Source organism: Nematolebias whitei, chromosome 13 (genome assembly GCF_014905685.2).
Source record: "Nematolebias whitei isolate Nwh7 chromosome 13, NemWhi1, whole genome shotgun sequence".
NCBI lineage: Eukaryota > Metazoa > Chordata > Actinopteri > Cyprinodontiformes > Rivulidae > Nematolebias > Nematolebias whitei.
The window spans coordinates 19,460,152-19,471,272 of record NC_056510.1 but is presented as its reverse complement, the minus strand read 5'-3'; the positions used below and the strand labels follow the sequence as shown (position 1 = coordinate 19,471,272).

Below are 11,121 nucleotides of genomic sequence, written 5' to 3'. Positions count from 1 at the left end.
AATATGTGAAGGATGTAAAATGAGCTCAATTCATTTCATAAGCACACAATTGGCAGCACGATAGCTCAGTGGTTAGCACTGTTGCCTCACAGCAAGAAGGTCCTGGGTTCAATCCCCGGTTGGACCTGGGGTCTTTCTGTGTGGAGTTTGCATGTTCTTCTCATGCTTGCATGGGTTTTCTCCAGACACTCTGGTTTCCTCACAGACCAAAAACATGCATGTCAGGCTGCCTTCAGGGCCAGGCCTCCCTTGCAAAAGATCTGTGATCTCAATGGGATTTGCCTGGTTAAATAAAGGTTAATTAAAAAAAAAAATGTTTCTAGGGACTATATACTGTATTTGAACAAACTAAAAAACATAAATTCTAATTTTGCATTGGTACGTTGCAAACGATTCAAATGATAAAACTGCTGCAAGAGTAAATAATCATTTATTTGCTCATATATATGTGCATCACTGTAAAATCTCAGTCTGATATTATAAAATCCATATGGGCAAAAAACAAGTGTACCATTTAAATCTTCTGTATTAAATAAATGGATTCAAGTCTCGTGGCAGTGTAATGTCACTTCTTGTACAGCGCTTGTGCTTCATGGCAGGCGGGAGGATGCCATGAATACAGTAAAAGTTTTTAAGTGGTCTGGACTTTTTCCCGCCAGTCTCTGCTGCCATCGTCAGTTGCTCGCCTCGTTCTTAGGAGAGCAGTGAGAGTAGAGGTGACTGTTCATTCGGTTCTGAGGAACCACGGCGTTGCAGAAAGCGCATTTATTCGGACTGTTGCTCGGAGGCTCCTGGTCTGTCCCGATGTCCACTGCTTCGCACAAGCCGGGGCTCCAGAGAGACTGCAGAGCAGGAAGATCCAGAGAAAATGTGTTATTCATGCTCCAAACACTCACCCTTAAGTTTGCTACAAAGACATGGCCCTGAGCTTTAAAGAGACTTGATCTTTTACTGACAGGTTCTGTAGGAAGGTTTCAAGCAATTATCTTACCTGTCGTAGATTGCTGTTTTAAACACTGCTGTTTATAAAGGCTGTTTAAAACAGCGATCCTAAATCTTTTTTGAATCATGTATGGGTTTCATACAAGGAAACTTTCTCAAAAACAAGAGGGGAAAAATGTTTACCAGTGTTTTTTTTGTACTCATTTTTGCGAGGGTTACCTCAAAGGTTTGCTTGTTCGTAAGAAATAGCCGAGTCAGACTAATGTATATGACATATTTAAAACATTTACTTCTTTAGGGGCACGTTTTTATTATTTTGATGCAGCCCAGGATTAGAAAATATCTAAGGGCCAGTGCAGGTTTAGTTTACCTGTAGTTTAGTTTAGCACAATTCAAATACAGATTAAAGATATTAAGAAAAAATAATAACAGTGCAGGAAGAGGCAAAAGCCCAATGGACTTATATAATTCCTCCACCCAAATAAGGTGCTTGACATGATGGTTGGAGCTCTACTTTAGCCCTTCTGCCCTCGGATTGATGAGCTGGCAGCTAGTCTGAGCAGAGTCAATACTAAAGTGATTGTTATTATCCTAAAGGCAGTGGTTCCCAACCCTGATCCCTGAGGAACACCATCCTGCATGTTTTATTTCTCTGCTCCAACACACCTGATTTAGTGATTTAATTACTTCCTCAAGTTCTGCAGAAGCCTGTTAATCATCCATTTATTCAAATCAGGCTTGTTATAGCAGGGAAACAACTGAAACGTGCAGGACGGTGTTCCTCAAGGACCAGGGTTGGGAACCACTGTAAAGTAATCCCAGTCTACATTAGTCTATGAATGTTAACATCGCCACCAATTTTGCATTGCACAGTTATTTACCCAGAATCCCATGGTTATTTGCATGAACAAATAGCAGTAGCTAGCTGGAGCACATTTAATGCAACCTGGAGCAGCTCCTGCAAGAACATCACAAGATTTACTTGATTTACTTAACTAAGAATAGCCATGTAAATCACAACTCATGATGTTGCAAAAATTATAAAATATTTGTGTGAACTTCTATTAAATATTTTAGCTTGGAGTTGTTTTGAGATGGCACTAGTCTACTTTGGTCTTGGCTGCAGTTCACATTAGCTCATCAATTCAACCAAAAACAAAGCTTATTTCTCTAGCTATAACAGGTAAGATATTTATTGTTTATCTTTCCACCGAACCACACATTAACAGATTTATTTTACTGATGTACGTTTCGTTTAAAATAAATGCATGTGCTTTTATAAACTATTGTGTGAACAGCCAGTTTAAAAAATCTATTCTCAAGTGTTTAATTATCTTCCTATTTCGGTTTCCATCCAAATTAACGAGCATAATTAAAATGGACAAACTTTTTAGATCTTACTCTATATCCCTCACATTAGGCATTGATACACATCAGCAATGAAATCCTACAAAAGCCTCGTATTTGTTCCAATGTGATTCCATCTGGCTTCCACTTTCAGGCAAAGATGCCAAATATAACCAGAGCTTCCATGCTCAAATATATAAAAAAAGGAATCTGCGCACATTACATGGTAATATGTTTCAAGTTTAGCCAAGGAGATATTTTTGGACTTCACACCGTTTTATTCCTCCATTAGCAAAGACCAATCAGAAACTGATAATTTGCTACTACTTTTCTCAGACCTTCTCCTGTGTTTCTCACCTGCTGCGGTCCTCGCACACTCTCCTGGGAGGGTGAAGACGATGAGGAGTGGGAGGGGGATGTGGGAAAGACAAAAAGCATGGGCAGTTCCGCGGGCTTCTCCTCCGGCAGCGAGGGAGAGGCGCCGCTGAGAGGCTGCTTCATGGGCATGGCCAGATTAAGGTTTCTCTCCGGAGCACTGTTCAGAAACTCGTATTCACTGTCTGCGGAGGGTGGGAACTTGACACTGAGTTTGGTGAGAGAGTCCACAAAGTCTCTGTCCTCCTGAGTGGCGCCGCGGGACGCCAGAGATGCAGGCAGGTTAGGGATGTCCACAGCGGACCTTATTGCTGAGGGAAAGGGTTGTTCTGCCTCTGCGGTTCGGTCCGTGCACTGGATCGGCATCGAGAAGCGCTGATCTGTGACATGAGGCAAATATGTTATAGTCCAGCGCTGTGACACGTTCAAAGTAACAACTTAAAAGATGTTTGGCACAATTTTAGGAGCTATACCCACTAAAAAGATTTTCAAAATCTTGCCAACATTTACATTCTGACCCAGATGTGAAAATGTTTTGCCCAGGCTTGTGACTCCAAAACCATCCAGACCAGTTTAAATAAAATAATAAAAACAACGTTTTACATGTTCGCTTCATAAGATAATAAGACAAGTGGAAAAAAGAAAAACATATATAAGCAGAGCATTTTCACTAACTAGTCAGTATCTTACCTGCTCTAGAAAGTCATTAGAACAACCTCAGTTTGGAGAAATTGTTTAATTCCGACTAGATTGACGAGCTAAATTCAGTTAGAACTAAGACTAAAGTGGGTTACTACAACTTCAATCTTGAAAAAAATGTAGTGTTTTATGTAAATTATAATTTTTTAAACCTTTACATTACTGTCAAAATCACATTACAGCTTTTCCTGTAAAATGTTTACCGGTAGATATTCCTGCTGGCAGTGCCCCCAGGCTGCACCAGCTACAGCTAACTGTTTCTACTGCTAATTCCATAATAAACTATACTTTGTAATTAACAACAATATAAAATGTTGGAAATTGAATGAATGTCTATAAAATATTTTAGATTAGAATTATTTGTCTTTGTCCCACTCATAGCTGTTATCTTGTCAATACAGTCAGAATATTTTATTAAGTCTATACAATACAATATTGCATTGTATAGTCACAAATTCTCCAAATTGAGAACACTCAAAAGTCATCTGCAACAGTAAGATATTTATTGTTTATTATTTATTTTTTTTATTATTATTTATTGTTTATTTATTTACTTTTTTAATCTTTAACTACCGGTATATGCTTTAATGGAGCAATTGCCATAAAAATGGCAACTTGCAGTAGAAAATTATTTAGAATTAATGATTATTATATGACCAAAGATGTAAAGCTAACAAAACCATGACATATTACTTACTTTTATCCAAGGGAGGAAAAAATAATCCCCATATGTAGTTTATTTTTAAAGAGCTTTGATTAATTCAGAAAATGTCTCATGCAGTAATGCACATAAAACACAATCCCATAATAATACTGTAAGTGGTCAATAGGTGTATTCTACAGAGAAGCAAGCAAAATATTGTTTTATTTTATTTATTTATTTGGTTGGTTTGGTTACAGTAAAAAAAAAAAAAAAAAGCTTTATTATTTCAAGGTATGCTAAGAGCAATAATATTAAAACACAACAGCAGTTCTTCAATATGTCTTTTGAACCAGTGCAAGTGTAACTTTCTATATAAAAGGCGCCTCTCTCTATAGTTTTTTTATTTATCCTTATTGAATTCATTTAAAAAAGGAAATTAAAAAAATGAAAACTTAAAGCAGAGGATTGATTGCAGCACAAGCTCATGGTTATTAAAATAATATTTGTTCAAGCTGCGGTCTGTTCTTGGTGTGTTTTTTTTTTTTTTTTTTTTGCCACACAAGCATCTGCACATATTCTCACTTTGTCAGCAGAATGTGGACTTTTTAACAAATGTGCCAACAAAACAGCTTTCCATGAGATATGGGCAGATAAAGTTTCAGTAAATGAAGTTTTTAATCCCCTGAATTATTGTTCAAGCTCAGTGAGTCTTTCACTTCCTGGCACACTGCAGCAGATGTGTTGTGTCATTGTTTTGCTATCATGCATATATAATTGTCACCCTATTGGTTCTTTTAGTGGACAGAGGGTCAACAAGCTGTAACTATTTTACATAATATGACAGGAAGTTTAACAATCTGCAGTCAAATGCTGCATTTATTAACTCATCTGCTCAACTTGTGATATACACAGTCAGACAACACTGCTGGGAAAATCCACATGCATAAAACAGAAAATGTAAAGTACTTAAAGAACACGTTCAAAATGTATCTAACGATATGCAAAAAGGCTTTTGTGCAACCTACAATTTTGGGTTGCATGGAAACGTTCTGCAGGAAAGAAAAAAATCAAATACTTGGCATAACTGTACTTTATAAATGCATTTGTAAGCCATTTAAAAAAATGGGGAGACTGATGTGGGAAGCAATATTATGACTGTCTTAAAAGATTCAGAAGTGTATGAATGGAGTTGAGGGGAAGCAATTGCATCAGCGTTTAAAGATAGAAATGGATTAATTTGATTTTTATCTGGGCAAACAATTTAGAAAAAAAAATCCTTGATACATCTAAGCTGTATTAAGTCATGAAAGGAATATTGAATTATATAAAATGTACATTTCTCATTATGTTGTTAAGTATTTATAGATATTTGTGCATGAACTATGTATATATTTAGTGTTTTTTAGTTTAATTTGTCTAAATATCCATTATGCAAGCAAACCTAAATTATTTGTTAATGAAACTATTAAATGCATTTAACACATTACTTTAAGGCATGTTAAGAGTCATAAAAATATTTTAAACTGTTAAAATCGCAAGCTAATAAGGCATTCCCAAACCAATTTATATTTTAAATTTAAATAAACCAGTTGACAAACTTAACGCTACACTTAATTTGAAATTAATAAATTAATTAAAACAATGATTTTTTTAGGATTTGCAAAGCAAAAGGGTGATGTTACCGTTCGATGTCTCACATCCTCCATGGAATTTTTTCAGTTGTTCTTTTTGTCTCCTGCTTAGATTCTGGATCTGTCGAAATTTGCCTTCAATGGCTTCGAACGCCTCTAACATGTCCTGACTGACACATAAAAAACAAGTGTGAGGAGGAGGGAATCAACTTTAAGGTGCAAAATCCTGACTGATATAAAGAAAAATAAAAAAAATAAAAACTGGTGAGGGACACGTACTAGTCAACACTGCTGCTGCTTGGTAAATTAGGAGCAACAGCAACGGTGCCCATATTCTCCTGAAAAAGACACATTGAATTTTTAGTCATCATTAACAACAATTATCTGAGGGCATGCTGATGATTTTATTTATGCAGCACAAGTGAAAATGTTTCCTGGTTGGATGGAGAAAAAAAAAAGTTCTCCATCTACTTCAGTGTGCAGTGATATTATCCTCTAGCACCATCTGGTGAAGTGAACGTGGACACGCCATGTTACAGCTGCTCTGCAAGGCAGATTTTACCACAAAAACTTTTCTAGACATGGTAGTCAGAAAAAAAATTATATTTTCTTGTAAGTGTATTTGCTCAAAGAAAGCAAAAAAAAAAAAAGTCACTTAAGTGAATCAGCTGGATCAGCTGATCCAAAATGGTGCTGCCAGAATTTTAACGAGAGACGATAGGAGAGATATCTCTCCAGTTTTAGCTTCTCTCCATTGGCTCCTTGCCAAATTCAGAATTTAATTCAAAATCTAACCTCTAGCCAACAAAGCTCTCAACAACCTAGCTCCATCTTAATCTTATTGTCCCATATTTTCCTCTCTTAGTTATGCTGCTATAGGTTTAGACTGCTGGAGGACAAACTGAAAACAGCAAAACGGCTCAGTGGTTAGCACTGTTGCCTCACAGCAAGAAGGTCCTGGGTTCAATCCCCAGTTGGACCTGGGGTCTTTCTGTGTGGAGTTTGCATATTCTTCTTGTGCTTGTGTGGGTTTTCTCCAGGTACTCCGGTTTCCTCCCACAGAACAAAAACATGTGTGTTAGGCTGCCTTCAGGCCCAGGCCTCCCTTGCAAAAGAGATCTGTGATCTCAGTGGGATTTGCCTGGTTAAATAAAGGTTAAATAAATAAATAAATAATTTACTATGCTACTGTCTTTACTTACTCTGCTCAACCTGTTTTGCATTTGTCTTTTTTTTCTATCCTTGACACGAGTTTTTGTCTTTCTTTCAGTAGGCAGTACACCTGCACCTACATCTGGACCTGCCATTCTGTGTTTGTTCGTCTCTCCTTCCTGTCCCTTCAAACCCCAGCTGGTCAAAGCAGATGGCCGCTTGCCCAGAGCCTGGTTCTGCTGGAGGTTTCTTCCTGTTAAAAGGGAGCTTTTCCTTTCCACCATTGCCTTTGTGCTTGCTCAGGATGGGAGACTGCAACAAAGGGAAGATTCAACGAGTCTGCTGGCTTCCTTAGCTAGAGAACTTTAGTTTAGTTTTGTTTGTATTAGGGATGCACGATATTATCGGCATGGTATCGGTATCGGCCGATATTAGCGATAAAGCTAAATATTGGACATCAGTCATTCCATCAAAAAAACTCACCGATATAAAAAGCTTCTGTTTGATGTTAATTTTTAATTTAAGAAACTGTCAAGTATTTCTATTAATGCACTACTACTTATGTGCTTTTCACTTGTCGCTTGTGAACAGGTTGAGTTTAGATTTGTGAAAATTTACAAATTTGCACTGTTCGAGTGTTGTCCTTGTGTTAGAGAGAGTAAATGTCATGAATAAATTTGACACTAAACAGAATCCACATTGAAGTGTTGCATTATTTTCAACCCCCTTGTAGGCATTTGCATTTGTTAGCAGGCCAAATTGACAAAGCCCATGCAGAATAATATAGTATTTTAATTCCACAGCAGAGAAAGCAATGTAGTCTCTGTAAGGTCTAGGGGGGAAAAATATCGGTATTGGTATCGGTAATCGGCCAAATAAGTTTTAACATATCGGCATGATGGATATTGGCCAAAAATCCAATATTGTGCATTCCTAGTTTGTATGTGAATGTTATTGTTCAGTGCCCTGAGATGACTTCTGTTGTGATGTGGCGCTTTATAAATAAACTGAATTGAATTGCAATTTGTGTATTTGTGCTGAAAATTCAAAAGAAAGTTACAGCAGAAGTTAAATCCTCATCACAAAGGGTAAAAGTAATTGTTTGGATCACGTGTGGACGTAATATTCAACACTTTTTGGTTGTAACCGCTGCAGATGGGCCTGATTCATTCCTGTAAAATCCGTTTGCATACAAGCAGGAAATTTAAGCAGAAGCACCGTCGACTTCTATGTACGTGAGAGGAAGCTGGCATTGGATGCACATCCTTATTTTCACAATCAAACAGAAAGAGTCCATTTTATGACTGAGAACATACCGAGAACTGGACTTTCCTATAAGTGCTGAGCCCTTCGTGGAGATGGTTGCAAGGCTCACATTTCACGTCTTCCAAGAATCCAAATATAGTAAAAGGAGAAAAATTAAAAACAGAAAGACGCAACACTGGATGAAATCACTTCAGAATAAATTTTGTGGTAATGCGAGTACATTTCAAAGATGACATTTTGTAAAAGAAGACAGCAGAGACTAACCTGATGCTTGTCTTGCTGCTGACAACTTTGCTTCAAGTTCAGAAATTAACCTCTGCTGGTCCTCGATCTGCTTCTGAAGTTCTTGAGTGTATCGCTCATAGTATTCAGTCTGTAAACACATGGTTTGGGTTATTTTCTGCCAGTAATATATATCCACATAAACAGAGAGGACTTGAAAAAAATCTCACTGGTACTGTAAGCTGCTACTTGACCTAGTTTGTGCTACACTGGCGAGGATTTCACACGCAGTGCTTGTTACCATTTTCTGCAGCTCCTTTTTAGCATTGTCCTTTTCGATGGAGACCTGGCGATAAGCTTCGAAGGCTTTGTTGAGCTGGTCTCCAATGTTCCTTTCCATGCCTTGTGCTCCGCGATCATCACTGACACGGCAGACATGAGCCCTGTGAGGGGAAATTATAAAGCCTATTACAGCTGCTTCCATAAAAAAAGCAGGATCTTACCAAGATAAACAACTGTGGCATGATTTAAAGTTTTACCTTGCCTTTATTTATACAAAATACATACAAACAGGTTATTAGTAGAAAAAAATGTTGCAAAATTTGGTGGCTAGTGCAAGGAGGAAAACTGTGCCAGGCCTGATTAGGCATTCTTGAACATAGCTGGATCATGTTCGGAGAGGATGTTGAACCTAAATGCAAAAACCAAAACTCAAAAATGCTCAAATAGAAAAGTCCTCATTTATTTAACAAGTGGCAAAACAAAAAGGATGACGAGGCATCGGTAAATACAAACGAGGAGACTCAAAAGAACAGACATGGATGGGTAACCAACACAACGCACGGCAAAGGACAAACAAAAGGTCAGTTTTTAAAGAGCTCTAAATGACAAATAATGACAAACACCTGGGGAAGGAGAATATCAGGTGAGAGAGGGAGGGAGCAGGAGCTGAACGACATGAGGGGAAAACCACTGGAGAAGATGAAATACGAGTAAAACAAATACAAGGATCACAGAAAAACTAAATGAACATACAAGGCAGACTCTGACAGTACCCCCCCAATGGCCGACCCCTGATGTCCCAAAACAAAAAATACCTAACTCAGATGGGTGGTGGGCGAAACACAGGATGGAGGGCACAAAGAAAAACTCAAGGTTGCTCTGTCAACACTGCAGCTAGCTCGAGGAGCTGCTACTTTGACGAGAACTCTGGAGGGTCAGCCTGACCCGGCTGCTCGGAGACCTCTGGTGGATCAGCGGACACCGGGACCTCGGGTGTTAATGGAGCTGGGGACGTGGACGAAGTTAAGAGTGAGGTTGAAACTATGCAGCAAATGGACCTTGTTGAGGCGGTGATGTGACCCAGGTTGTCCCGGTCCGCACATGGACACAGGAAACACCAGGGAATTAGACGAAGAAGCAAGAACGTAGAAAACTGGAGGTGGAGCAGACTGTGTGATGCAAGGACGACTGGGCGAGACAATTACAGTAATCGTCCTTTGAATGTTCTTGTTTCAGTAAGTAGTGTGACAAACTCAGGGATATGGAGAAGTCCGGGTCTTGAATACAGAACCTATTCAATGAGGAAGCAAGTGGTCATCTTGTAGTTCAGGTCCGGGTTCTTAGCGGTGGTGAAGAGAAGTCTCTGAAGCTGATCAGTTATGTTCATGATCTCGGTGAGGGGAACTTCCACGGCTTCCAGGCGAGTGAAGCGTGGTGGTGGGCAGTGATGGGTGAGAGAAGGTTGAGATGCAGGAGAGAACATAAGGCTGCCGGAACAACCCACACTGGGCGAGGGAGATGGAAGTGCCTGCCCAGCATCCTGCTTCTCTCTCGTCTCCTCTCTGGGAGGTTTCAGCAGCTTCTGGAGCAAAAAACAACTTTAAAATAAATTAAGAAAGAAATAAAAATCTTTGGTTTGCTGGGTTCTCGTTGGTCCGTGCATTCTATAATACTTGAGGGATTCGAACACAAATGCAAAAACCAAACCTATAAAAAAAAAAAGCTTATAAATATATATATATAAAAGATCTAATTTAACAAAAGGCAAAACAAAAAGGTTGACGAGGCAGCACTAAATACAAATGAGGAGACTTAAAAGAACAGAGTGGCTAACGATGCAAAATGACAGTTTTTAAAGGAAAAGACAGATAATGACAAAAACACCTGAGGAAAGACAGAATCAGGTGAGGGGAGAAACAAGAGCTGAACTATATGAGGGGGAAAAACTAAATGAACATACAAAACACTTAAGCTGGCATTTTTTACTCATGAAAATTGATAAATGAAGTGAAAATAAAAGTTGATTTTACGAGTCCCCCATTCTACTTTGGTGATGTCAAACTATGGATGCCACTTGACCTAAGTATTCAATAATTATTCCATTTTTAAATACTAAGACAAACATAGATTTACTGTTGTAACAGTAGTAAAGAGGCTCTCCATCAATTATTGGGTGCTCTTAATCTGATCCTGAATCAGCCTTACAACAACAACAACAAAAAACAACAATAACCTGCCACGACACTTTAGTTAGCTTTAAAAAGTTCTCCGCACAGTTCCGTATTCTTGGACCGCCTTCGTGTGATGCATTCAACCGGTGTTCGGAGACCAGAACTCCGCCGACCGAGCCGTCTATGGCTGCCGGTCGGTGGGCGAGCGCGCGCGTCCTCTTACCTTCATTCAAGTTTCTCCTGCAAGTCGACCGTCTTGTTTTGACACCGCCGGAGCCTCGTCGCCTTATCTTCGAATGTAAAGCTACACGAAACGCTGGCAGAGGATATGGTAAAGTGTGTTTTACATAGCCCAGCTCGAGTCGGGAACTTCCCTCTGGGAATCCCCCTG

General features: G+C 38.9%; 1 protein-coding gene across 1 annotated transcript; it reads right to left on the bottom strand.

Annotated features, from left to right (window-relative positions):
• Positions 1-494: 494 nt before the first annotated feature.
• On the bottom strand, positions 495-11,121 carry tank (TRAF family member-associated NFKB activator). Its single transcript, XM_037686421.1, has 8 exons — positions 10,954-11,121; positions 8,579-8,720; positions 8,320-8,428; positions 8,106-8,173; positions 5,917-5,975; positions 5,689-5,807; positions 2,647-3,044; positions 495-842 (listed from the first exon to the last, which is right to left on the bottom strand). The coding sequence occupies exons 2-8, from the start codon at positions 8,675-8,677 to the stop codon at positions 675-677; spliced, it is 1,020 nt and encodes a 339-aa protein (XP_037542349.1). The 5' UTR covers positions 8,678-8,720; positions 10,954-11,121; the 3' UTR covers positions 495-674.